The 23430-nt window shown below is 43.3% G+C and overlaps 1 protein-coding gene across 1 annotated transcript in view; it reads left to right on the forward strand.

The window, feature by feature from the left end:
- LOC147611728 (mitochondrial outer membrane protein porin of 36 kDa-like) overlaps nt 1-22896 on the forward strand; it is a 52290-nt gene extending 29394 nt beyond the window's left edge. Inside the window, exons 3-7 of the mRNA XM_086784774.1 lie at nt 16673-16740; nt 19010-19120; nt 21733-21819; nt 21970-22178; nt 22304-22896. Of these exons, the coding sequence (XP_086640900.1) occupies nt 16673-16740; nt 19010-19120; nt 21733-21819; nt 21970-22178; nt 22304-22610 (782 nt within the window). The 3' untranslated portion in view covers nt 22611-22896. The remainder of the gene's footprint in view (nt 1-16672; nt 16741-19009; nt 19121-21732; nt 21820-21969; nt 22179-22303) is intronic.
- The last annotated feature ends 534 nt before the right edge of the window (nt 22897-23430 follow it).

Consider the following 23430-nt stretch of genomic DNA (forward strand, 5'->3'; position numbering starts at 1 on the left):
TTTTTGATGGGCTTTGAAGATTCTATCCTTCATCTTGTTAAATGTGGTAGGGACATTGGTGAGACCAAAGGGTAACACAGGAAATTCGTATAGCCCAAAGTAGTCCTGAACGTTGTTTTGTGCACATCCTCTGGAGCAATCCTTATTTGATGATAGCCACTCTTCAAGTCTATCTTGTTGAACTCTTTAGATTCATCCATCTTGTCTAGGATATCATCAATCCTAGGTATGGGGAACTTGTTCTTCATAGTAATCTTGTTGAGGGCTCTATAATCCACGCACATGGGCCAAGACCGGGAACCAACAATACTAGAGAGCAAAAGGGTGAAGAACTAGGCCTAATCAAACCCTTTTCCAATAACTCTCTTACTTGCTTCATAATCTCCTCTTGCTCGGCTAGGCTTACGTGGTAAGGTGGCGGGTTTGGAGGTGAACTCCCAGGAATGAGGTCGATCTGATGATCTTTTGGCCTCTCTGGTAAAGAATCTGCAAAACAATCTTCATACCTCTTTAAGAAATCAAACAATCTTCATACCGCTTTAAGAAATCAATCCTCTCCATTTCCAAACTAGAGAGGGACTCTTTAGGCTCAGACTCTTTATTTTAGAGTCTTTTACAAAAAGCAAGTACGAGGAAACATACGATTTCATTGCTTTGGAAATTGGCTACGGCTGTCCATATCCTCAACCGTTCTCCGATGACTTCAGTATTTTGGCAGGAAATCTTGTTAGCAGTCGTCTCTTGTCTGTACACTATGTCAAGGCCTCTGTTGTGGGTGTGTTCGCCCGTATTTGGTGTCTTCCCATTTTTCCTTGCTCTCCGCTTGGAGCTATGTATGGGATGTCGGCTGCCCCCAAGTGATAGCCGACTATGTCTGTTGGCTGCTCGACTGCTCTAGTGATACCCAACCACCCCTCAGTGCTAGCCGACTGTGTCTGATCTAGCCGACTGACCTTTTATGCTAGTTGTGAGCAGTCAGGCTGTTGTCGACCAGGGACCATACAAAATGGCCCCTTGCCCTCACACTTATTCATTGTGTATTCTGGGATTTTATTGGTGTATATAGCAGAGTTACACAAGCTTCTCTCTCTCTCTTTCATGTGTGTATTGCTCTCTACAGCAGTTGTCTTCATTTCCGATGTGCATTCTGACAATATGTAGATCATGAGACTTTTGTTATGGGAAATCAAAGCCATTGTGATGTTTTACTCGGTATGCCTTGGCATAGGAGAGAGGGTCTAGCCATTGATTGGGACCGAAGCAAGTTTAGGTTCCCTTTCAAAGACAAGAATGTATCTTTTGATGTGGGAGTTGAAGGAAACTCTATTCCCATGAGTGCTCCTGTACAAAAGACCAATTGGCCCCAAAGTGTGGCGCCCTCGTAGGTATTTATTTATAACGCAAGGTCGGCGGAGCCCTTGTACAATTCCCGAGAAGATTCCTCCTTGATCCACGGGGAGGAGATCTCCTTCAAGCTTTCACCCAAGATGTGTTGTGGGATACAAGGGTCTTGGCCCCTTATTTATACAAGTTTGGGGGATTACAAATCTATTACAAAGCCTTTTTCCCAAAAACCATTGAATAGCTTTTCTCTTTCTTTTCTCTATTTTTTATTTAAAAAAAACATGGCCCTAAGCTTTTTTTTTAAAATTCCATGCTGCGTTTGGGCTGCTCGGCGCTTTTCTCATGTGCTTTTATTTAGTTTTGTTCCTGCGCGATTTGCTGCCGGCGTCCACGCTTCGCTTGCTGCCCACCTTGCGCTTGGGTGCTACATGGCGCTTGGCTGCTGCCCGCGTGGTTGCATTGCGCGCCTGGCGCCTGCTACGTGGCAGCCGGCTGTTTGTCCACGTGCAGTCCAACCTGCCACGTCAGCCAGCCGTCGTCCCCTGCTATAGCCAACTGTCATCCCCTGCAGCTCCACGTCACCTGCCACATCAGCTGTTGACTGGGCTGACCGTTTACCCACAGGATGTCTCAGCTGCTGATCCTGCATCAAAGTAAGAGAAACACACATATACATGCACATGAACAAACATATGAGCATGCACACATGCACACCAAAACATGTATCTGAATCCACACACATGTACAGACTTACACAGGCATTCACTAGATTAAACATGATTAGTGAATGCTTAAACATGCTTAGATCATACTTACAATGCTTAAGACAAAGATGTAAAATGCTCAGTCCTATAACATACCTCCCTCTTAAAACTAAGCAATCGTCCTCGATTGTTCATTCAAAGGATCTGCCAACTGAAACAGAACCTAAGAGCAACGAGAAAGCTGTCCTGCCAACTGAAACAGAACATCGCAATACGTAAATAAGAGCATTCACTTTGTGAATAATCATGTCCCCCTGCCATCCCACAGGACCCACGATCAGCAGTACATCATGAACAAGAATAAACACTGATGCATATCAAACGAAAGTCTAGAATAGGCGTCCCCATTCTCTGAAGATATTTGTATATCCATGAATCAAACCATGTGACTAGTACACATATATCATAGAAATCCCATAGGCAAATATATTGTCAGGTCAGTATCTTGGGTGTGCTGATAAGAACAGCAAGTGAAACCGGCCTTCAGAAACCTGACGGGCGGTGGAACAAACACTCGCACACAAAACACTTTATCACCCATGGGAACGTGAAAAAGGAAAACAAACAGGGGAGCTAGAATGCTCCTGCAAATAGTACAAGGACATCGATTGGCCCCAAAACGCAGTGGCGCCCCTTGCGATATTTCTTTACTTGATCAAATATGATTACAAAGTACATCTTGTCGAATCCTTTACCAATAGGATCCCTTTTAGCTTTTCACCCAGGACTTTCCAAATAAGATCTCTCGCTATTACAGCAAAGCATTCCATAGAGAAGGCACATCTGTACGACACCTCCCTGCTTGAAAAGGTCTTCTCCATCTCAACCATGGATCCCGCAAACCTTTTCCCAAACAGCAATAGGGCTGTACCAAACCATATGTCCTTCCTATAGTCACAGCCTGCATGTAACCTTGAGAAAACTAGAACCTGTTCACATGAATCCAGAGACATGCTTTCCACATGAAACCAAAGACCTGTATCTGATATAAAGATGCATAAAGGAAATTTTCTTATTACAAAAGTGTTATTCTCATTAAATTTGATTTTTTTGCAAAGAAAGATGCATAAAGGAAATTTTTTAATTACAAAAGTGTTATTCTCATTAAAAATGATTTCTATGCATAGAAAGATGCATAAAGGATTTTTTTTAATTACAAAAGTGTTATTCTTATTAAATTTGATTTTTATGCATAGAAAGATGCATAAACTATAGGCGTGTTTCCTCGATACCAAAGTCCTGTTTCTTCATGAAAGACTAATGTCCTGTTTCCATGACAGATAAATCCACATATGCATCATCCAATCACGATGCCAAAAACTCAGAGAGAGAAAGATAGAGGATGTGTCAAGCAATCCCTGAATACACATAGGTCCAAGGCAAAGAGCAACACACATCTCTTCCAAGAACATCATCTTGTGCATCTTAACTTGATCCTCTTCATCCCAATCTCGTAAACAAAGCTTGCTTGCGAAGAGAGAGAGAGAGAGAGAGAGAGAGAGAGAGAGAGAGAGAGAGAGACTCCTTGGCTGTTAGCCCCTCGGTGCCTCCTTCAGCTCACCTTCTTCCAAGAGAGATAGATAGAGATCCACGTTGACTGCTTCCACACATGCAGCCACTTGGCGTAGAGAGTCTCCCATCTGAAACTCGTCTGGCTGCCCAACTATCTGCAGAGAGATTCTTGCTTGATGCCTGCCTGGCTACCCATCAGTGATTGCCCATCTGGTTGCCTGCTTGGCGGCCCTGTACTGCCCGTATGTAGTCCACAACCGGCGGTAGCAGCACACTTGGCAGCAGCGGCGGCACATCTGATGGTAGCAGCTAGCGGTCAGCAACACAGGTAGCAGCATTAGCATCCAGCGGCGACGACAGCACCCCTGTGTACCCGGCGGCGGCAGCGGTTGTACCCGGCGATGGCGGCGCCAGTGCCCGACGGCGACACTTGTGCCCGTGCCCGTGCCCACCTGCTCGTTGTCCAGAGGGAAAAACACAGGGTCGTAACACCAAGCGACTTCCAGATCTCATCCGAGTGAACTCTGTGACAAAGGAGCAGAGTCACCCCCTCGAGTAACAGGTAGTACTCCAGAATCCACAGCTGAACCTGTTAAAGCACTTTCTAAGGTAGGCTCCAAACTAAAAGCCTCGAGGTAAAGTTGTTGTATCCTCGGTGAATCTGCCAAGTCACCCTCCTCCATCCACTTCGAATCCATAGGTGAATAGTTCACAAACTTCACCAAATATCGGCGTGAAACTTTTCCTCTGACTTTTCTTTCTTTAGTTGCCAAAATCTGTTCCGGTTGAAGAATCTCATCGAGTTTTTCCACCTTTGGTTGCGGCTCATCAACCTGCTCTGTAGGCACCGCACCTCTGAAAGGTCTAAGAAGACTCACATGGAATGCATTATGAATCTTTCAAAGATCCGGTAACTGAAGACGATAGGAAACATCACTCATCTTCTCAATCACCTGAAAAGGCCCATAGTACCGCATACTCAATTTAGGATATAAGCTCCGTTTACCCTTCATTTTCCTGAGTCTAGCCTTCTCAAATCTCAAAAGCACCCAATCACCCAAATCAAAAACCAATGATCGACGGTGAAGGTTTGCTGCTTTCCTCTGTTTCTCTTGAGTCCTTTTTGAAGAGCCACCTTGACCTTTTTGTAAGCCTCATCCATATTCTCCACAAAATGATCTGTCTCGAAGATCTTATCTTTTGTATGCAGGATCGGAGGTACTTTCTTCCCGCCTTCCACAATCTCGAAAGGTGCCTTACCTGTCGAAGTGTGAATGGTGTTGTTGTAAGCAAACTCCACCAAAGGAAGATACTTTTCCTACTATTCGTCAAAGTGTGAATGGCGTTGTTGTAAGCAAACTCCACCAAAGGAAGATACTTTTCCCACTGTTCCTTATGATCCGAAACATAACACTTTAGAAGATCCAATACAAGTGAGTTGGCAATTTCTGATTGCCCATCTCTCTGTGGATGAAAAGACGATGAGAACTTTAGCGAAGTCTTCATGTTCTCGAACAATGCTCTCCAAAATAAACTCGTCATTCGAGGATCTCGGTCACTGACAAAAGATGTGGGCATCCCATAGTATTTGAAAATATTCGTCAAAAATATCCTCACCATTTGCTCTGCATTAATCTTCTTCCTGACTGGAATGAAATGAGCCTCCTTGCTGAAACGATCTATGATAGTCTAGGTGCCATCATTCCCACTCTGTGTCCTAGGAAGATCAAAGATAAAATCCATAGCAATACTCTCTCACGGTCTATCTAGAATAGGCAAAGGATGAAGTAACCCAGGTGTCTTTTGACGGTCATACTTCACCTTCTGACAAATGATACAATCACGAACAAAAGCATCAGCATCCCTGCGCATAGTAGGCCAATTAAAGAATGCCTCCAAAGCCTTCACTGTAGCCTCAATACCACGATGGCATGCATAAGGCGGAGCATGGTATTCTGTCAAAACCTTCTGCCTCAATTGAGATGTGACACATAATTTGTCATGCATCATCAAAAATCCTTCCTTGAGAGAATAATGATCAACTCGCTCCCCTTCAGTCAAATGATCAAAAATCCGCTCAAAATCTGAGTCATGAGCATACTGTTCTCGCATATCATCAAGTTCATGATGAAAGATAATGGAGACGGCGGCCACATGTGGTTTCCTAGACAAGGTATCCGCAACCACATTCTTTTTGCCATCCACATGAACAATTTGAAAGTGAAACATGGACAAAAAGTTTGCCCATCTCATATGCTTCTCTGAGAACTTCGTTTGAGTAAGGAAGTATCGAAGAGTCTGATGATTACTCTGAACAATGAAATCAGTTCCAAGAAGGTAATGCTTCCAAGTAGAAAGAGCATGAATAATCGCAAGAAGCTCCTTCTCATACACTTGTAGATTCCTTTCTGCTGGTGACAGAGTTCTACTCTCATAAGCAATAACATGTCCTTCCTGCATAAGAATAACTCCAATGCTATTCTCGCATGCATCACACTGTACCACAAAAGGTATATGAAGATCCGGTAAAACCAAAACTGGACCAGTGGTTAGCTTTTCCTTAAGCTTGTTGAAAACGTCCACTTCCTTTACTGTCCATCGGAATTTTACATCCTTCTTGGTTAGGTGATGTAAAGGTTTCCATTCCCCCGGGGCTGATTTGTGACTGCAAAAACTTTTCTAAAGCCATTTTGTGGGGGTGCTCCAGTAACCTTGGCAAGCTGCCTAATGGATTTCATGCAGGCAACCTTGTTCTCAAACTTAACAATAGATGGTCCTTGTCTTGGAACAAACATCAATGGGCCTTCCGCTTCAAGTTAAGCTGGGCCTTCGCTCAAGAAAGAAAACATGCCATTTTGGCTTGGCTGGTCATTCATAAAGCAACCTGGACCCTTGAGAAGGCTATGAAGATAGGTCATGGAAATGGTCTTTGTTCCCGCTGCAAAACCAAGCTTGAAACTGTCCCCCATCTATTTTTCTCCTGCCCAGACACGAGTCAATTCTTGAGTGTTCTGAACAAAGCTTTTATGAAAATTAGGAACACCCCTCAGTTGGAAAGAAGTCCTCCTAGGAGAATGTCACACACTGGACCCCTTTACGTGGCAGTCCGTCAGAATTCTTCTTCTATGGCATGTTTGGAATCAACGGAATGAAGCTCTTTTCGAAATTAAAACTAATCATCACTTTTATCTCTTTCTGGACAGTGTACTCAAGCTAATACACCAGCTTCAGCCTAGTGGTGTTCTTATGGAGGTTGATCGTTGGTAGGACCTACCATGGAGTAAATGGAGGAAGTTTCACGGCTCCGCGCATTGCATAAGAAAGGAAAGCATGCTTCAAGGTCTGGCTCACGAATGTCAAAGAAGGCTTCAGCACTTTGATTTCTACATCCAGGCATCGGAAAGCTTCCGAGGGGTTCCTTAAACCCTCCCGGGCTCAGTCTACTGTACATGATGTTTGATCAGCCCCTCTCACTGAATATAAGCCAGTCTAGCTTCATCTGGGCCTTGTTTGCCGCAGTCGAGTTCATCAGGCTGTTCATCAAGTCTTGTTTCTCCAACCGGCTCATCAAATTCTGTTTTGGTCTACTGTTTCAGTTTTGTTGCATTTGTCATAGAAGGTTTAGAGTTAATCCCTTTACCTGCAGGGTTTAACAGTTCGCGGTGTCTACCCATGGACCTTCCTCATGGGAACTTGTAACCTTACCCTTTTTTAATATATTCCGCTGTTTTAACTTTGAAAAAAAAAAGAATGGGATAAACCTCTTGTAATATGAACAAAAACCTAAGAAACTTCTCTCATCACGAATAGTCTGCAATCCGGCCAATTCTTTATCGCTTCAACTTTTGCTGGATCCATCCTGACACCATCCTTAGACACTGTGTGTCCAAGAAAGTGAAGCTCCTGCATGAAAAATTCACTCTTCTTTCCATTGACAACCAACTTATGCTTTCTGAGTTCCTCAAAGACTTTGGTTAAATGCTCCCGATGCTCCTTCTCTGAGTGAGAAAACACAATCATATCATCAAAGAAAGTGCCCACAAAAGCACGGTTGGGTCAAAAAACCCGATCCATCATCCTGTTAAAAGTCGCTGGAGCATTCGTAAGACCAAAAGGCATGACCAAAAACTCATAAAGTCCAAAAGTTGTCCTAAAAACTGTCTTGTGCACATCTTCTGGCCTGATGCGAATTTGATGATATCCACTCTTCAGATCAATGCGACTGAAGTAAGCTGCTCCTTGTAACCGATTCAAAATATCATCGATTTGAGGTATAGGGAATCTGTTCTTGATGGTAATCTTATTCAGTGTCCTGTAATCAGTGCACATCCGCCAAAAACCATCTTTCTTTTGTACCAAAAGCACTGGTGAACAATAGAGCAAAGAGCTCGGCTGAATCAACCCTTGTCCAACAGATCACGCACTTGGCTCATAATCTCTTCTTGTTGGGTTGCACTCACCCTATAGGGTGGCTTATTCGCTCTGGTGAACTTCCAGGAATCAAATCAATTCCATGATCCTCAGGCCTAGCAGGCGGCAATTCCCCTGGCAAAGCCTCTGAAAAACAATCTTGAAAACTTTTGAGAAAATCCAATCTTTCTTTATCCAACTTAGATAGGTTAGAATCTGTGGTATCCTGATTCTCTTTAACAAACAGTAAGTAAACAGAAAGATGTTTCTTTATTAGACAAGAAATGGCCGAGGCCGATACAATAGGAATAGATTCCCCTTTAAGCTTTACATCAAGAGTGTGTTCCTTATTCTTAATAGTGAGAGAGATTTTCCTGTTGAAAGTATCTACTACCGCTTTAACCTTATGGCACCAAGGCATACCCAACAAAACATCACAATCCTCCAAAGGCATTATGAAGAAATTATCCTCTTTGTTCGTGTAAGTTTGCACACTGAGACGCAGTTTCCCAATTATCGGTGTAACCTCAACAGAATGTCAATGACAAGCCAAAGTAGCCTCATGCAACACACCCATCTCCTCTGGTTTGATGCCCAAGTTTGTTGCAAGCTCGGGGGTGATGAAGTTTGCACGAGCCCCAGGATCGAAAAAGATCAAAACCTCCCAATCTCGAAGTCTTTCCCATGCTCTGCATAACTTTGAAGATGAATCCCCTTGCTTCAATCCTATCAAGTCAGGTACTAGTCTAGCAGATGGTTTCTGTTTCTTTGCTTTAGGCTCTTCCTGTGAATCATCTGCTTTTTTAGGTGCTCTCTTCGGACACCTATAGTATCGATGCCCTGCACAAGAGACATTTGTTGCCAGCTATAAGCTCTTTCCTTTCTTCATCTGTCCTTTGAGATAAGGGCTGAAATTTTCTCTTATTGGATTGCCCTTTCTCTTGTGGTTTAGTGTTTTTGGTCTCTTTCGATTCCTTTGATGCTTTCTTGGAGAAGAGACGTTGATCCTTGAATCCTGACATTTGACCAATAAGCATGGCATATCCAGTCTGAGCATTTTCTATCATCTGAGTCATATTAATTACCTTTGTTTTGATGCAATAATCTCGAAGCTCCTTGGGTAACCCACAGCACAATAAGTCTCTATCTGCTCAACTAGTGACACGGGCCTAAAGGATGTGACCGGTAGCAGAGCATCCTAGAATTTCTTGTCATATTCTTCCATATTGTTACAATCTCTGGAATCTAATTGATGCTCAGCTGTCACCTCAAAAATCGGTGTCAACCATAAGGAAGAGAAGATTTGCTTGAACTCCACCCAAGTGCTAGGTGCTATTCCTTGATGAAGAAGTGTCGACCACCATTGAAGAGCATTACCCTTTAGGAAAGAAGCTGCCTTTCGTACCTTAGATGCCTTTGTGAAGTTACCACCAGAAAATGCCGCATCAAACTGTTGAATGAAGTTGAGAGCCTTCAAATGATCCTTTGCACCACTAAAAGTATCAAACTTTACTGCAGCACCACCCTCTTTATAATCTTTTGGCTTCTCGCCCTGAACAAGATCATCATAGGGATGTGGTTTGAGAAAAGAATTGCCCACAGCATTAGATCCCATGCCCATCATACCACCTCCCATACCAGGCATACCAAAAGCACTTCCACCACCACCACCATAAGTTCCATACATACCTCCATGCATACCTGGTTGCATACCATAGCTCCCAGTCATGCTCATGTTGGGTACACCCATCATGGAATGAAAGACAGAGCCTCCGCCAAAGTAACCAGGATGAGAAGTATTAAAAGGGTTTCCATGGATAGATGGGGGAAAAGAAGAAGAAGAATCGGGGTATGATTGAAAATTTGGGTGGATGGGAGCCGAATGTTGAGGCTTAGCTTTCTTCTCAGACCCCTACCTCCGTGATTTAGAATCAGCTTTGAAGTTTCGTGGAAAACGTGAGTCCTTCGCGAGTTCCATTAATCCCTCCATCAAACTCTACATCTTTGCTTCATAGTTGGCATCATCATCTTCAAGTTCTGGCATATCGGAAGGTATTTCTTGCTCACTTTCCTCGTCTTCATCGAAGTAGTAGTCGTCCTCTTCCGAAGATAAATCCTTCATCTCCGCACTAGTTCCAGCCATAGAATTAAATGTGTTGACCACAAGCTCGCCCTCGTGAAAAAGTTGACGATGGATCTCGGCAATGGAACCTTGAAACCGGCCTTCAGCAACTTGACGGGCGGTGAACACACTTAATCACACTTTAATCACTTTACGAACTGGAATAATAAATTTGGAAGAAGATGAAAATAAATAAGTGGAGCTAGAGTGCTCCTGCACAAAAGACCAATTGGCCCTAAAACGTGGCGTCCCCGTAGGTATTTATTTATAACTCAAGGTCGGCGTAGCCCTTGTACAATTCCTAAGAAGATTTCTCCTTGATCCATGGGGAGGAGATCTCCTTCAAGCTTTCATCCAAGATGTGTTGTGGGATACAAGGGCCTCGGCTCCTTATTTATACAAGTTTGGGGAAAAAAGCTATGCTTTTCCTCCTTAGAAAAATCTATGACAAAGCCTTTTTCCCAAAAACCATTGAATAGCTTTTCTCTTTCTTTTTCTCCTTTTTTTAAAAAAAAATTAAAAAAACATGGCGCTTAGCTTTAAAAAAAAAAGTTCCATGCTGCGTTTGGGTTGCCCGACGCTTTTCTCATGTGCATTTTTTTTCCCTGCGCGATTTGTTGCCTGGTGCCCACCTTGCGCTTGCTGTATGGCGCTCTGCTGCTGCCTGCGCTTGGTTGTTGCCCACGCTTGGTTGCTGCCTGTACTTGCTGCCTGTACTTGGCTACTGTTCATGTGGCTGCACTGCAGCGCCCGGCGCCTGCTACGTGGCAGTCGGCTGTTTGCCCACGTGCAATCCAACCTGCCACGTCAGCCAGCCGTCGTCCCTTGCTATAGCCAGCCGTCATCCCTTGCAGCTCCACGTCACTTGCCACGTGGCAGTGCCACATTAGCTGTTGACTGGGCTGATTGTTGACCCACACCATGTCTCAGCTGGTAAGAGAAACACACATACACATGCACATGAACAAACATATGAGCATGCACACATGCATACACACACACACCAAAACATGTATCTGAATCCACACACATGTACAGACTTACACATGCATTTATTGGATTAAACATGATTAGTGAATGCTTAAACATGCTTAGATCATACTTACAATTCTTAAGACAAAGAGGTAAAATACTCAAACCTGTAACATAGCCACAGCCTCTCCCCAAGTGAACGAGGAAGATCACGATGCTCCAGCATTGTCCTTGCCATCTCCACAACAGCCTTGTTCTTACGCTCAACTACTCCATTCTTTGATGGCGAACCTGTATTGGCCAGCTCTCGTTTGATGCCATGTTCCGCACAAAATCGCACGAATGCATTGGAAGAAAATTCTCCTCCTTTGTTAGCCCTAAGAGTCTTTATTTGCAAGCCAGACTCTTTCTCCACCATCACATGCCACTCCTTGAACCGAGCAAAAGCTTGGTCCTTTTGTGAAAGAAAATAAACCCATGTGAATCTGTTACAATCATCAACAAGTAGCATAAAGTACAAAGAACCTCCCAAGGATGCTGTCTGCATAGGCTAACACAAGTCAGCGTGTACCAACTCCAAAGGTTTCAAAGCCCGCCTAGAAGCTTGCTTCGGAAAAGATTCCCTGTGCTGCTTACCACGAATGCAAGAACTACGTCCTTGCCTATTGCCAACATTTGGCAAGCCAACCACCGTTTGGTCCTGGAAAGCTCGCTGTAGTGCATCCACATTCAAGTGGCCAAACCGAAAGTGCCACAAATCACCAATCTGTGAACCTGACAAAGAGGAGAGTGCGGAGAGTTTGTATATACCATTCTCCACGCCGCCTTCCCAAACAACCTGACCAGTCTTGCGGTCCCATAGAGCAACAGAATGCTCTTCAAACTCCACCTGGAAGCCAGTCTTTCAAACCTCATGCACTGACAATAGATGAAAACCAAGTGCGGGGACGTAAAGAACACGAGAGGAATGCTTCCCCCCTTTGCCATCGAGAATGATCTCCATTCGGCTCTCACTGTAAATCGGTATGGTGGAATTGTCACCAATGAAAATGTGACCTGATTGCCGTTTCAGATCCTGAAAAAAGTCATGGGAAGGAGTTGTGTGCCTAGAAGCACCACTATCAAGAATCCTTGGCTCCTCGTTCGAAGGAGATGAAGCATCGGTGTCCAACATCTCCAAGTGCACAAAGGCTGGAGTCTTTGCAGCTGAAGTTGAAGAATCAGCACTCTTCCTAGTCCGCTTGGGACACTTTCTCCAATAGTGGCCCTTTTCGCCACAATCATTACAGGTCCTCTCGGCCTTCAGTTTCTCTCGGTCTGAATCGCTTCTTTTCTCTGAAGAAGACTTTCCTTTGTCCTTATTGTTGTTGTTGTTACGGCCTTTCGACCGTTGGCCAAGCAAGGCCTCAAAACCTCCGTTGTGGGGGGATCGTGAATCGCTCTTCCTGGTCCAAGACCACGGGCACAAGCGCCTCCCATTTGATGGTGCTGAGCCTGCCACTGGTGATCAAAGAGGAGTAAAAGGCTGAATACTAAGAGGGCAAATGTGACAACAACGTTATGGCCATATCCTCTGTTGATATCTCTTTCCCTGCCTTGAGAACTTCCTGCTGAAGAGCCTGCAGCTTGTTGATGTGCTCCCGCATCGTTGAAGACTTTGCAGGATTCATCATCCGCATTTGAACTTCCAAGGAGATTCTCTTCATGGGTGATACCCTGTTGTAGAGAGAAGCCAAATGTTGCCAGATCCCTATGACCAGTGTCATGTGCTTTATGTGGTTGATTACCTGTGGTGTGCAATTGAGGAAGATGAAAGAACGGACTTGGGCATTAACACGATCCTGTGCCTGTGCCTGTGCCTCCCGTTCCTTCCGAATAGAGGGTAACTCCCCTTCTTCCAACTTTGGCCGTGGAATCCCAACAACAATAAAATCAGCCAAGTCATTGGACTCCAAAACAGATTCCATCATTACCTTCCATATGCCGTAGTTGTTCTCGTCCAAGTGTCGGTCCACCGAGTGTCGGGATCTTCTCGTGCTTCTCAGCCATCTCAAGGGTTCACAAGGTCTTGTAAAGGGAGGGTCGGTGGGAAAAAAGAAGAGGCTGCAAATAGAATGCAAGGTGGCTGTCCAATGGTAATGGCCACCTTCTACCTGATCTCCAAGTCCCGTACAGCGGCCAGCCTAAATAGTCTCCAATCAGCACCTCAATTAGCAAACCCTCGACGTCCCACTGTCTCCAAGCTTAAGGCCACCTGGGGCTCTGATACCATGTCAGAATGCACAACGGAAATGAAGACAACTGCTGCAGAGAGCAATACACAGATGAAAGAGAGAGAGAAGCTTGTGTAACTCTACTATATACACCAATAAAATCCCGGAATACACAATGAATAAGTGTGAGGGCAAGGGGCCATTTTATATGGCCCCTGGCTGCTGGTCGGCCAGCTCAAAACAGGCCGACAGCAGCCTGACTGCTCACGACCAGCAGAAAAGGTCAGTCGGCCAGATCAAACCCAGTTGGCCAGCATTGAGGGGTGGTCGGGTATTAGTAGAGCAGTCGGGCAGCCAGTAGACACGGTCGGCCAGCACCTAGGGGCAGCCGACAGCCCATACACAGCTCCAAATAAATGGAAAAAAATACGGAGAGTGAGGAAAAATGGGAAGACACCAAATACGGAGGCCCTGACATAGTGTACAGTCAGGAGATGACTGCCAACACATACATCCCTATCTCAATCCTAAGTTTCCCGAGGATTGGGGTGATTTGAGATTGCATCCCTTCAAAGCCAATACTTGACATTTTCGGAGTGCCTAACCTCTCCTTAGGTAGTTTGAGAGCTTTAATGATCCGAGGATGGATATAATGGTGAGTAGCACTAGTATCAAGGTGGATAAGAACAGGTTGATAGGCAACCTTGCCCCAAGCCATAAACAGCTTCCTCTTCTCTGAAGGAGTATCATCCAGTTGCACAAGTTATTGAGGGAGAGCATTCACGTGAGGTGATTTTTGCGGTTGATTCTCCTTCTTTGGCTTCCTCAGGCATTGTCCAGCCATGTCCTTTTTCTCCACTGTTGAAACATTTTCCTTTCTTGGTATACTCTGCCAGTTGTTGATACGTCAGCTTCCTTCTGACCAAATAGGCTGACTCTTCTCATGTGCACTCGGAGACAACTCATCATCGACCTCTTCTATGGGCAGAAACACCCAGTCATCTTCCACAAGGTTGGCTGAATTCTCGCTTTTGTCATTTGAGGAATCCATCACATTGCTAGGCTCCTTGCCTCCATTCTTTTTTTCTTTCTCTTGGGCAATCCTCTTGTGACACTCATTGATATAGTGTCCTGGCTTGTGACAAAAATGGTAGTTACCTTTCTTCTTCTTTGAAGGCTCACTCTTCGTTGAATTATCACCTTTTGAAGATGATTTCTTGCAATCGACCTGGGACTTCGCTTTGTCCTTCATAACAAAAGCCTGTTCACCACCATGAGAGCGATTGGCCCTAGTTTGCTCCTCCTGGAGAAGCTAGCCCACACGCTTATCAAAAGAAACTGGATCTCTACCACCCCTCATAGAGAGATTAAGAGAGGTGTGAAACCCAAGGTAAGAAGGAGGCACAGAATTCAAAGTATTCGTAACAAGCTCCGTGTAAGGTACCACTTCATCAATGTTTGGCAGCTGTTTCCTTAAATCTTTGACCTTTTTGAGATGTTCTGTCATAGCGTCTCCCTCACACATCGCAAGAATATCCAGTTGCCTGTTGAGATAGGCAACCCTAGCCTCATTCTGTGTTTGATACATATTGTCCAGTATATCCTATGCCTGTTTAGCAGATTTACATGACCGCATATGAGGTATGATATACCTCTTCAATGATAAGGCAATCAGGGACATAGCTTGTGCATCATGAGTCGCACCTCCTTTGTTCCTGCATATGTGAAGGATGATCTACAACCTGTACATCTGCAACCCTTTGTGCTGTTATTCTTTGAGGTGTAGCTGGTTGGAGTGTTTGTCATCACCAGACACAATATCCCAAAGTCCTTTGGCTACCAACACATCATGGATCATAAAACTCCACAAGGAGTAGTTGGTTTAGTCCAACTTATCCCCTTGGGTGAGCACCTCAAATACATCTTGTGCTTATGCCATCACTTCCTCAACAATGCAAAAAGGCCCACTGTTCTACTGCAAACACAAATACTAGAGCAAAAACCCAGCACTGAACTGTGTGCCTGCAAGTGCAATGACCTGTAGGACCAATATAGCTCAAATGCACTGCATCAAAAATACCTGATGACTTGCAAGGAGTTTTGGTGATGCCAATGAATGTTGCCAATGCTTATCTGCCTGTGAGCCACGTGTGCAGCACATAGTGCTGCCTGTTGTTGCCTATGTCCGCCCGTGCAGCTCCAAGTGCTGCCTGTGCAGCATGGTTTGGGACCGCTTCCATATATCTCTAACTTTTCGCACGAGAAGTGCACTCATTGAATGAAATGGGAGACCTCGTGAGGTTACTTCCCATTCTTAAGCATGGTTTGCTGCCAACCGCTGCCTATGCGGCGCCAAGAACCACTGCCTCAGCACTGCGCCACCTGGTGCTTGTTAGCGACCCGCTACGTGATACACAGCACCACCTGCAGCTAGTTAGAGCCGTCTCTTCGCGTGGTCAAGATGGTCAGCAGCACCACAATGACAGGGTTGACAAGGCTCTAAAAGCAAATGTTGGCAAAGCAAGAGCAAAGGAAGCAGTTGATAGCAATGGAAAGCTTAAAGAACAGACACAGAGAGCAAGAGATGAGTCGGCAGTGGAAGCTCACACGTAAGTCGTGTGAGAGAATCTATATTCAAAAGTAAAAGGGCCCCCTCATACAGAGGACAAATGGAGTCCAACAACCTAGTGCCAATTGTCCCTATAAATGAGGAAGGTGCTACTAAGGTTATAAACCATTCAAGTGAGTGCTAATAAGTGCCTAATGTCCTAGCACAACAACTCCTAACACCTACATACAATTCCACTACTACTGTGAATATCTCCTACAAAGATTGCAGTTAAGCTGAGGATGCGGACGCCTGACTTGCATGAGTTTACAGCCTTGGGTGTCGGTAAGATTGACAAGGCAAGCTTCTTATAATCAATTTGGCTGCATGTTATTTGTGCACTGCATAAATTTTTGCATGGTTTGTGTTTCACCCGTTTAGCTCGGCATATTTTCCTAGAATGCCCTGTTTCTTTGTTGCCTCTTCTTGGAAGTTATTTCAACCTTACTGGTTGAAATAATTTGTGATACAAATCTAAATGTTGCCGGTGGCAAGTTGCAACAAGAATGAGAATGGAAATACTCTTCTAATGTGTCCACTTATGTGTTGAGCTTATCATTATCTGTACTAGTGTGAACTCTCATGATGTTTTGAGGTACTGTTTTAGCATATGCCATCTCATTTTTGGCATATGTCTATGTTTGGCTTGTTTTTTGTTCATGTGATCAACGAAATGTATATACATGGGGTTGCAAGTTATTTAACGAAGGTGACATGCATTTTTCAGATCTTCTGAACAAGGACTACCTACAAGACCAGAAAATCACAATCTCTACGCAATCAGAGACTGGTTTGGTGCGTTTTTTTTTTCTGTAGTTGAATTGTTTTTACACACTTGTATGACCAATGCTTAAAGTGTTAATTAATGTGAAATATTGGTATTTAACAGCTGGTTTGTGACAGCGTAGGGCCAGTCAAAGTTGAAAAGTTCTATGGTGGTTAACATGGACGTTTAGTGGACTTCTTGTATGCTCTTTTGCTCCGTCATTGTCACCATATGCAACATTCTTTAGGCTTGATATTGAGTTATAATCTTGTTCTGGTAATCTGTTTAGGTGCCATGCATGATGTATCATGTTTTGGAATCAGGATTTGCATCTTGTTCGCATTGGGGGGTCATTTTAGCAAGGTGGACTATTTTTTTTGAGGAGTCAGCTCGTAGGAACCCATGCCCTCACTTGCATCGCGAGACATTCTTGTGCTAAGCCCTGGTAAACATTGGCGAGTTGCATACTTTGCATGTTAAAGATGGAAATTTATTTAGTGGTCCTAACTTTAATCATGAATAAAAGCAAGGGTACATGAACCAAACAAGTGAGCTTGGCATTTGAATTTTGCCCTCTTCTTCCTGTATTTTTGAAAAGGGTAAGTGCTGCTTCTCCACATACATCTACACAGTTTCACAAAGCAAAAGTATATTCTTCAATGCATCTACCTTGTTAAGCATCTTCAGCAGACACAAACTTTTGGTACCAATGTGTCCATGGTGTATGCTAAAGCTGGTCTTGAAGTTCCTTTATGATGGAGAGAGAAAGCTGAGGAAAATGGAGCTAAGTTCTTATAGGAGGTTTTCTTGGAGTATTTTAAGCCATATTACAATCATCTTTAATCTTTGGAATTAGAATTGCTATGCTATTTTGTTTCCTCAATCCAAATCATGTAGCCTGCTCTTCAACTTCCAACACCTTGTGTGTATCATTCTGCTCAATGTTTTTGCTTGTATTATTTTCCTCAAATTTGTGTCAGAGTTTTTTTTGTGTTGCCTTAATATTGTTGTCGTGAGTACTCATGGAGTGGGGTAGCAAGTTCATATGGACCATCACTCATTTCCCAATTTGCTTTTTTGCATCATCTCTTTTTCTTCCACCATGTGTTGCATACCTTTTTGCTATGTCATAAATGTATTTTACTACGCAGTTAGTGTAAATTACCTTAAGCTTAACGATGCTTAATAAAAATAGCTTGCAATGGCTAGTTTGAGGGATATTTTGGCTCTAGAGCATACTACAGCCTTTAAGGAGGAGGTGAAGAGGAAGGAGCTTGGCATAAGAAAGCCTTCAAAGGTAGAGTGGGAAAGAAAAAAGCTTAATATGGGGAGAGTTGTTGCCATAGTACATGACTTCTTACGTGTCTTGAGCTTCATATTATATATATATAGTATTTTTCCATACGCAGACCCTCTAGAATAAACAGAATGGCCTGCTTTTCAAACAGCAGGCCAAAAGAAACTGAAGTAGAGAGAGTAGGAAAGAGAGACAATACACCACATTTGGGCCCAAATGGAGGAAAAGCTGGAAGCGGATCTCTTGTTAGCCTATTCTTAACATGAGGCAGAGGAGATGGATCGAACTACTTTAAGAGTTTGATTTTAAAATTAAATTTGTCCTTGCAAGGAAAATGTATTAATTAGTTGATGCTCTTAGTCATCAAATTTTTAGTATGGCTAGCTCTATGCCCTCTAATCCTCTTCCAAAATAAGTCAAGGGTCTTTATCAAAAAGATATTGGCTTGCTGTAGTTTCTTTATCAAACGGATACTGGTTGTATGACGAGAAGCCATGCTATGAGGGAAATTCGCAGAGCCCATTGAAGGGGCAAATGCCACCGTTTGGTCCCTTCACTAGTCTTGACCAGTGTTTCACACACTGAGCAGATCTTGAAGCATTCACTGGCATGGATTGGCTCGAAAGATGGCCACACAGCATGAGTAGCATGGGATTTTATTAATAAAGTGACTTATAATGTTTATAAGTTGGTGTTTTCACACATCATTAATGAAGGGCTAGACATTTTATTATTTTGGGCATCTAAAGGTGGACAAAAGGAGGCGCATGAACCTGGAGGTCAAGTATAGTGGGTGGGATCTAGTCTGGAAGAAGTCAGTGAGAGCTCTTTGTGCTAGTCCTCGGGCAGGCGTTGTTGGTCTGGGCCGCAATAAGGACTTTGAGAGAGAGAGAGAGAGAGAGAGAGAGATGTGAAGTGGATTAATGCTAGGTCTCTTGATCAACCTTCTAGTCATTTTTTTGAAGATAAAGTGTCCTTATCAAATGGAGTATTTTTGGCAGGCCTTCACCACAACTGGAGTCAAGAAAGGAGACCTTTTCATCGGTGATGTGGTGACAAAGTTCAAGAAAAGGAATGTCACAACGGATATCAAATTGGACACAAATTCTAATGTACGCTCACTTGCCTTTATGATAACCTAGTAATTTGGCCCATGTTAGAACCAGTGTTGATTTCTACTGTGTTAAATGTGATCTGAATTTAGCAGACATTCATTGGGTCAAACTATTTCTTGTGAATGTTATCAAAGTATGTGCAGTCTTTTTTTGAGCATGCCATCTTAGAGTATAGATGTATAGATGAATTAGCATTGGGTACAGCAATGTTTCTGTGTAAATAAACACCAATGCATTTGCGAGGGAATGCATTTTGTATAATGGACCAAACTTTTGGCAAAGTATATTGTAAGGTAGCGTAAGTAATCTAGTTAGGATCAATGCGTCCTTGTTCAAGGCAGTTTCTTGAGGGTTATTTTGAAAGGATTTGTCTGCATATCCATGCACAATGGGTTCTCCACATCTTTATTGACTTCAGATTTCTTGCCTAGGCTGGCTGCAAGAAATTTCATTAGAAAGCTCTCTTACTCCATTTCTTAGTACACAGTTTTTCTGAACTTCAATGTTGTGTGCAAATGGTTGCAGAGGCAGGCTTCTACTTAATTATTTCTAGTTGTTATACTAGCACTTTAGTCTCTCTGGGTGCTTTAGTTGATTGCATATGGACAAGGTTTGCCGTTTTTGGGGACACTCTACAAGGTATACAAAAATTGTCATGCCGGGTTCTGACCCTCCTTTTGCAGCTGGCCTCTTTGGGGTAGATGCCAGTAACAAGATGGCGGACTTCTTGTAGGCTCTATTTAGATATACATTACCTCATTTTCATTACTACATACCAAAAAGGTATGTAAACATAGTCATTGGAGATGGAAACTTGGGGCACGCTTTGGGCGGCTTTCCGCACTTAGAAGTCTGTGGCTGCATTACTATTTGATAGAGGCTAGCAGTTTTGATGAAACATCATGCATTATAAGAGGCTGATACACCTTTTCTTTTCCCTTGCATGATACATGTGAACTTTTTGATTTTTTAGCACCTATAGTACCACCACATGACACATCGGAGTAACATTCTGCCTCACTGTTGACTACGGGCTCATAATAGACCCATTGCTAGAGGACTCTCCTAGTCCACTAAGTGCTTGTGATTGCTACTCATCATTTGAGGAACCCATCTGTTTCTTTACTTCAGCCTCTATAGAATCCATCTCACTTGGTGTATGCCAGCTACTCATCTCATCAGCTACTCATCTCATCAAATACGATAGCCTCCTTTCTCACTAGAATCTCACATGTAGTGGGGATATAACATCTATAACCTTATTGTTCAAGGGAAATGAATATTTATGAATTGATGACCTCATGGTTTTTTTTGTTGAGGGGAAAAATGTTATGAAACAAAACCTTGAAACCTCAAAAATTTGGAAATTTTTATTGTGAATACGGGTAAGACCAACAGCGATGCATTGGGTAGCTTTTCAGACCATAGACCTCACACCTCTCGAATGGAGTCAGAGAAGTTGCACACAGTGAACAGTGACACTCCACAACTTTTATGAATTAAGATTTATCTTCCCATACACCATTCTAGAGTTTGCAATCTGCTTCATGATCTTGCCTCATTTGTATTAGTCACATACATATAGAGTAGTAATGCATGTATGCATGGATGTGCACATACGGTTCACGTATATTCATATATTATATTTATGAATTTATGAACTTTTGAAAAAAAAGCTTCATGGTTTTTTTGTTGAGGGGCAAAATGTTTCGAAACAGAGCCTCGAAACCTCAAAAAATTTGGAACTATTTCTTTTGAAAATGGGTTGGACCAACAGCAATGCATTGGGTAGCTTTTTAGACCATAGACCTCACCCCTCTCGAATGGAGCTAGAGAGATGTCCACCTTGGGTGTTAGGCAGAGAGAGAAAGCTAGATGGTGTCCAAGCTAGGACTGACACATGGCTGGTTGCTCTCTTTGAACTAGTGAGTTTTGGTCACCCAAAACTTATTTTAGTGTGTACTTGCTCAATTATAAATTAATGCTAGTTCTTGAGGCTGAGTTATGACCAATACTTACCACTTGTCACAGTCCAAACAGAAAGCCAAATCCATTGTATCACATGAGTGGCATCAATCCCGTGCATAACAGTCACGGAAACAGAAGTCCTGTGTATGCACATAATGAGAAAGCGCGGGTGGACCAGTTTGGTGGCCAACTAGGGGGGGGGGGGAGAGAGAGAGAGAGAGAGAGGGAGAGAGACTTGTATTAATGTCTTCAACGACCCAAGACCAAAAAGAAACACAATAGTCCATGAAAAAAAACTATCCATGGTAAAACTGAAAACTGAAAAAGAAACTAGACTATGAACCTGTGTTGATAATTAGGATAGTTCAAGTAGCAAGGTGGCTAATGAAGTGTGCCTTAGTAAGTAGGTGTGGGGGAACCTGGCGTGGGCTGATTCGTGGATGATGTAAGAGGGCAGTGAGGGAGGTTGGAGATGGGTGATGTAAGATTAAGATTGGAAAGGCAGCGGGATAAGTAATCCTCATAGAGAGTCGAGGTCTTGTGGAAATGAATGCGGGTGATGATGGAGAGAGAGAGAGAGAGAGAGAGAGAGAGAGAGAGAGAGAGAGAGAACTGACATGGACTTGGAACTCCTGAAATAGATTTTTACCACAGTTACTGTGGATGAAGTTGCTCCAGGTTTCAAGACTGTCTTCAGCTTCACAATTCCAGATCCAAATTCTGGAAAGGTAATGCCATCCAAGTGCTTCTTGACATATAACTCCTTTTCACAGTTCCATAGCTGCAATGCTTACACAAAATATCACATATTTCCTTTGGTGTCGTTGAGGACACTCTGCTGGTTATCTGATACTTCCAATATTCTGCGTATGTGCTAGGTGGAGCTACAATATCACCATGAGAATGCAGGAATTAGCTCGATCATTGGCATGACCGCTTCTCCGGTGGTGGAGGTTAATGGGGCATTTGGTAATGGAAGGTTTGCCATTGGTGGGGAGGCTGCTTTTGACACTAGTTCTGGAGGGTTTACCAAGTACAATGCAGGCTTTGGGTTCAATGAGTCTGATTTCAGTGCGGCGATACTCTTGTATGGTGCTTTTCTCATGGTCATGTTTATTGTCTATTGAGTTCACGAAAAACCTTCCAGTTTTCTTCATCATTTGGATATATGTTACACTTGGGAAGTTTTAAAATGTATTTTGCTCGGTGCAGGATGGATAAAGGTGATACATTGAAGGCTTCCTATCTACATAACATCAGCCCGGATAAGAAGACAATTGTGGTTGCAGAGATAGCTCACAAGTTCTCAAAGATTGAAAATACCTTCACTGTTGGAAGCTCTCATGCCTTGGATCCTATCACCACCATGAAGACAAGGCTGAACAATCATGGGAAAATAGGGGCTGTTGTGCAACACGAGTGGAGGCCAAAGTCTACTGTCACCGTTTCAGCTGAGGTTGATACCAAGGCTTGGGACAAGCCAGCCAAGGTTGGGCTGGCATTGGCGTTGAAGCCCTGAAGGTTGCTCTTATTTAGTTGTAGTAGACGCATGTCTTGCAGTGGGTTCATTCAATAATATTATAATAGAAAAAACAGGGGGAAATTTTGCTTCTAGTTACAAGTGGCTTCTGCCATTATTTTTGAGTCAAACTGTCCTTTTGCAAGGGTTGTGATAGATATGAATTGAAGAAAGTTGGTTCTTCTTGATCTCACTGACCACAGTAGGTGATAATTGACCACTGTATACAAGAAAATGCAAAACTTTGAATGTGGAATATTGACCTTTGATCAGGGCTTTCATACAAACTATTTGTTGTTTTCTTCCTTGCTTTATAGTGCATCCTTACATCTTGTGGATATGAAGGTGTCCCCGATCTCGTCTTTCCAGGAGGCAGACCTGTGGTTTACTAAGTAATAGCTCTGTATGCAGTTTTTGCTCAGTTAAAAGACGTACTAAAGATAATCATATGAGAGGCTATGTTCTAGAATGTCCCAGAGAAAAGCCCCCCAAAACTACCTCATTTCTCATCTTAAAACCCCAGGGAAATGCAGCCCTTTATCCTCTACTCAAGTTCTCGGGTTGGTGAAAATGCATGAGCACAATGAGGTAAAGAAAAAATTTACAGCCGTAGCCCTTGTAACTGCCATTCTCATATCCAGTATACTGGTTTCATGTTTGACAGATTACAGTCGTTTTAACATGTAACCCCCCACCTGTGAAAAGGGGAGATCTCACCTGCCCAACCCCCCTTGGATGGGGGATCTCCCTTTCCACCAATGCCCATCTGGTGTGTGAGGGATCGGGTAAAGGAGTTAGCTATGGCGTCCTATCAAGCGTT

The sequence above is a fragment of the Cibotium barometz genome, chromosome 47 (genome assembly GCF_041138505.1).
Source record: "Cibotium barometz isolate CiBa-2024 chromosome 47, ASM4113850v1, whole genome shotgun sequence".
Lineage (NCBI taxonomy): Eukaryota > Viridiplantae > Streptophyta > Polypodiopsida > Cyatheales > Cibotiaceae > Cibotium > Cibotium barometz.